Raw genomic sequence first — 3385 nt, forward strand, 5'->3', positions numbered from 1 at the left:
CACGCTGCCGGAGGTGGGGCTGGGGACGGTGGACCAGGCCAGGTGGGCGGGGTGGCCCTGAAGCGTCTGGGGAGAGTCCTGTCAGGTGGGAACCATGAGAGGCCGAGCTGGGGTTGGTTGAGACGGGGGTTGGAGGCAAAGCGGCGTTGCGGTTTGGTTGGAGTTGGCTGGAGGGGGGAGGAGCGAGGCGGTCGGTGGGAATGATGGCCTGGCGGAGACCCGTGTTGGCCAAAGGAGGAAGTTGGAAGCGCGCTCCAGGCACATGGAACACCACGTGCAAAGCTCTGGAGGCAAAAGAGCGGGCGCGTCCGAAGAACCTCTCCAAGGCCAGTGCCCGGGGGCGGGGAGAGCCGGGAGCAGTGGTGGGAGGGAGGCAGGGGCCAGGTCTCGCCCCGCCGTTGTTACCATCCGCTCAGGGACGTTTTGCACCCAGTGTGCCCTGAGCCTTCACACAGCCCCGTAGTCCCGGCCACGGCCCCAGGGGTTCGCACATCCCAGTCGCAGAAGCTGCAACGTGGGGGGTGGGCCGTGCCCCCACCCGAGTTAACTGCCCCTCCGCCCCGCAGCCAACGTGTGCGACGACGACCAGCTGCTCTGCCTGAACGGCGGCACCTGCTTGCAGAACCAGCGCTGCGCCTGCCCGCGCGGCTACACCGGCGTGCACTGCGAGCAGCCTCGCTGCGACTCCGCTGACGACGACGGCAGCCTGGACTGCGACCGCGCGCCCGGGGCCGCGCCGCACCCCGCCACCCTGCTCGGCTGCCTGCTGCTGCTGGGACTGGCCGCCCGCCTAGGCTGCTGAGCCCTGCCGGGGGACCCGCGGCCAGTGAGAGCGGGTCCGCGCGCCCTGCGCCCTGCGCCCAGGGGCCCGAGGCTCCGGGGGCCCGGGGGCCGGCCTCCGTGGCGCGGCGGCGAGAAGAGTGCAGCCGGAGCTGCTCCCAGGTGCTACTCAGCAGAGTCCTCTGCTCTCCTCCCGCCCGACTCCGCGGCACCTGCCCCGCCCTGGCTCTACAGCAGGGGGCGCTGTGGGGCCCTCGCCCCAGCGCCCTGTGATTTGGGTCTTAGTTTTTCTATTACCCTTCGCCCCTTGTCCCTTTCCGGTTTTATTTTAAATGTTTTTTGCTGGCGGTGAGACTGGGTGGGGAGAAACGCTGCTCACCCAACACCCCCAGGTTCACACACACACACACACACACACACACACACACACACACACACACACACGACTGTTGCAGACCCCCTGCGCCTATCCCTGGCTTATCATCAGCCAGCGGACTCAGAACTCCAGTTGCCTACAACTCTAGTCGCTGACTTGATTCTCTTTTATATTCTTTCTCAGTTTTCCTTTGCAACCCACCAGACCCCAGGCCTGGTGACCAAGGAACTCGCCGTCTGGGGGAGGGAGTTAGGAAGGAGGGTTGGGAGGGCTGGAAACTTCGTTTTGTAGAGAACTATTTTTGTTTGTATTAACCGTACCCTGTAAGAAGGGACATGCGCGGGAAGCTGGTCGCCACGGGGTGCTTGATGGTGTATAATCCGACAGAGTAAAAAATCTGCTCACTGCTGCCTCCAGGGCCTGCTTCCTTTCTGTGTTCATTTGGGATTTAAAGAGGAGCCCCAAAATAGCCTTAAAGAAACAATATCACTTTCAGGCCACCGTCCCCCAGGCTCCCTCACTGCTTGGCCAGGTGTGGCCATGCCAGTGACCACATGCTCCCCAAACTTGGGGATTGTCTCCCTCCTTTCCTTAAAATAAACAAAAAAAAAAAAACCAAAAAAAAACCCAAACGGAGTTTATTGCAGTTTTCCTCAGCTGTCCTCAAATTTAACAGCACACAGTGGACGCTGATGTAGTTGCTATGAAGTCCAAGGGACACGGCCAGCCCGGCTTTCTGTTGGGCTGTGACTTCCAGACCCGGTTTCCATTGTAAATCAGAAGGGTGGTGTGGCCTCAGACCTGCTGGGCCCCAAGCCTCAGGCCCAGTGTCTGCTGCCACTGCCTCTTTCCAGAGGCCCCTGCTGGCCGAGAGTCCCAAGGAGGGATGGCCAAGGGGACGTAGGAACAGTGTGAAGTTGTGAGAGGAAGCTCTGAAGAATGGGGCCCATCGTCTGAGGCCCTTGGCTAGGGAGGGTGCACTGGGTCTGTCCAGCCCTCGGGGGTGGCACTCCGGATTTCCCTCCCTACATACTTCCTTCCTCAAGCCAGGAAGACTCCCAGGGCCGCGAATTCAGTTCTGGATCCTCACGGCTCCTACAGCCCCCGCCTGCAGTCACCCTCTGGCACCGGCTTCTGCCAGCAGCAGCCACTCTTTCCAGGCTGGGAAGCTTAGACCTGCCACACGCTCTCAAGGCCCCAAGACAATGCTAAGACTGAGTTTAACAAAACTTGGCCTTGAGGATGATGAGATTACAAGACGGCAAAGGGGCGCTACAGCTGACATTAACTACAACTAGCTGCATCTCAAGGCCAAGCACCCCCAGCTCCCAGCCCCAATGCCAGGTGGCAGGGTCACCTCCCAGCCCCCAAAGGAAGTGCCTTCTGTCAGGTCCCTGTGGCTTTACCACCTTCCTTATTGACAGAACCCTACTACCCCCAGCTGGGGCTCCTTGTGCACAGGAGTGGCCATGTGACAGTTCTGACCAATGAAATGTAAGCAGGAGTGATGGGTGGGGCTTCCAGGAAGTTCCCCAGAAAACTTCCCTCCCCCAACTCCCCAAGCCTCAGTTGGCCGAGTTTTGGGTCCTGGCTTTTCTCTCTCAACTCTCCCCCTAGTGCTGAGTCAGCAGGGCTGGAGGGAGGGGCCCCCTGGTAACCCTGGGTGGAGCCAAGAAGGTAGATGCTGCTTTTCTAAGGACCTAGCAAAGCCAGGGACCAGCGCTGGCTGCCGACCTCCGCACTTCTCAATGTGTGAGAAAAATAAACCTTGATGTGCAAAACACTGGAATTTGGGTTTTCTGTTACATGCAGATTTACCAATTCCTAAATTATAGGTTCGTCCAGCATCCGGGCCCCTGAGCCCGCTGAAGCCAGAGAGGCTAAAACCCTTCTTCCCTCAGCCGCAGCCCTCATGCCATGCACTGCCCACTACACGGCAGCGTTAGGCCAGCCAGTCAGGGCCTGCCTCCACCCTCCACCTGTAAACGAGCACAGGGGGGCAGGATGACCCAAATCTACTCTGAGATAACCATCAACGCTGGCTGCAACTTGTAAACAACAGTCGCCTTCCTCCCAATCATTGCGGTATTAAAACATAAAGGAAACACGATAATTTGAGTGCGCGCGCGCGCACACACACACACACACACACACACACACACACAGAGTCTGGCCCCTCCATAGACACAGAACTTACGGATTGTGTGCATGTTTTTTTTTGTTGAGGGA

The 3385-nt window shown here is 59.2% G+C and overlaps 1 protein-coding gene across 8 annotated transcripts in view; it reads left to right on the forward strand.

Annotated features, from left to right (window-relative positions):
• The window catches only part of NTNG2 (netrin G2), a 72141-nt gene extending 69204 nt beyond the window's left edge, over window positions 1-2937 (forward strand). For all 8 annotated transcript variants that reach the window (XM_019638957.1, XM_019638942.1, XM_019638951.1 and 5 more), the window contains one exon: window positions 567-2937. In XM_019638957.1, the coding sequence (XP_019494502.1) occupies window positions 567-802 (236 nt within the window). In that variant the 3' untranslated portion in view covers window positions 803-2937. The remainder of the gene's footprint in view (window positions 1-566) is intronic.
• The last annotated feature ends 448 nt before the right edge of the window (window positions 2938-3385 follow it).

Source organism: Hipposideros armiger, unplaced genomic scaffold (genome assembly GCF_001890085.2).
Source record: "Hipposideros armiger isolate ML-2016 unplaced genomic scaffold, ASM189008v1 scaffold_3, whole genome shotgun sequence".
Taxonomy (NCBI): domain Eukaryota; kingdom Metazoa; phylum Chordata; class Mammalia; order Chiroptera; family Hipposideridae; genus Hipposideros; species Hipposideros armiger.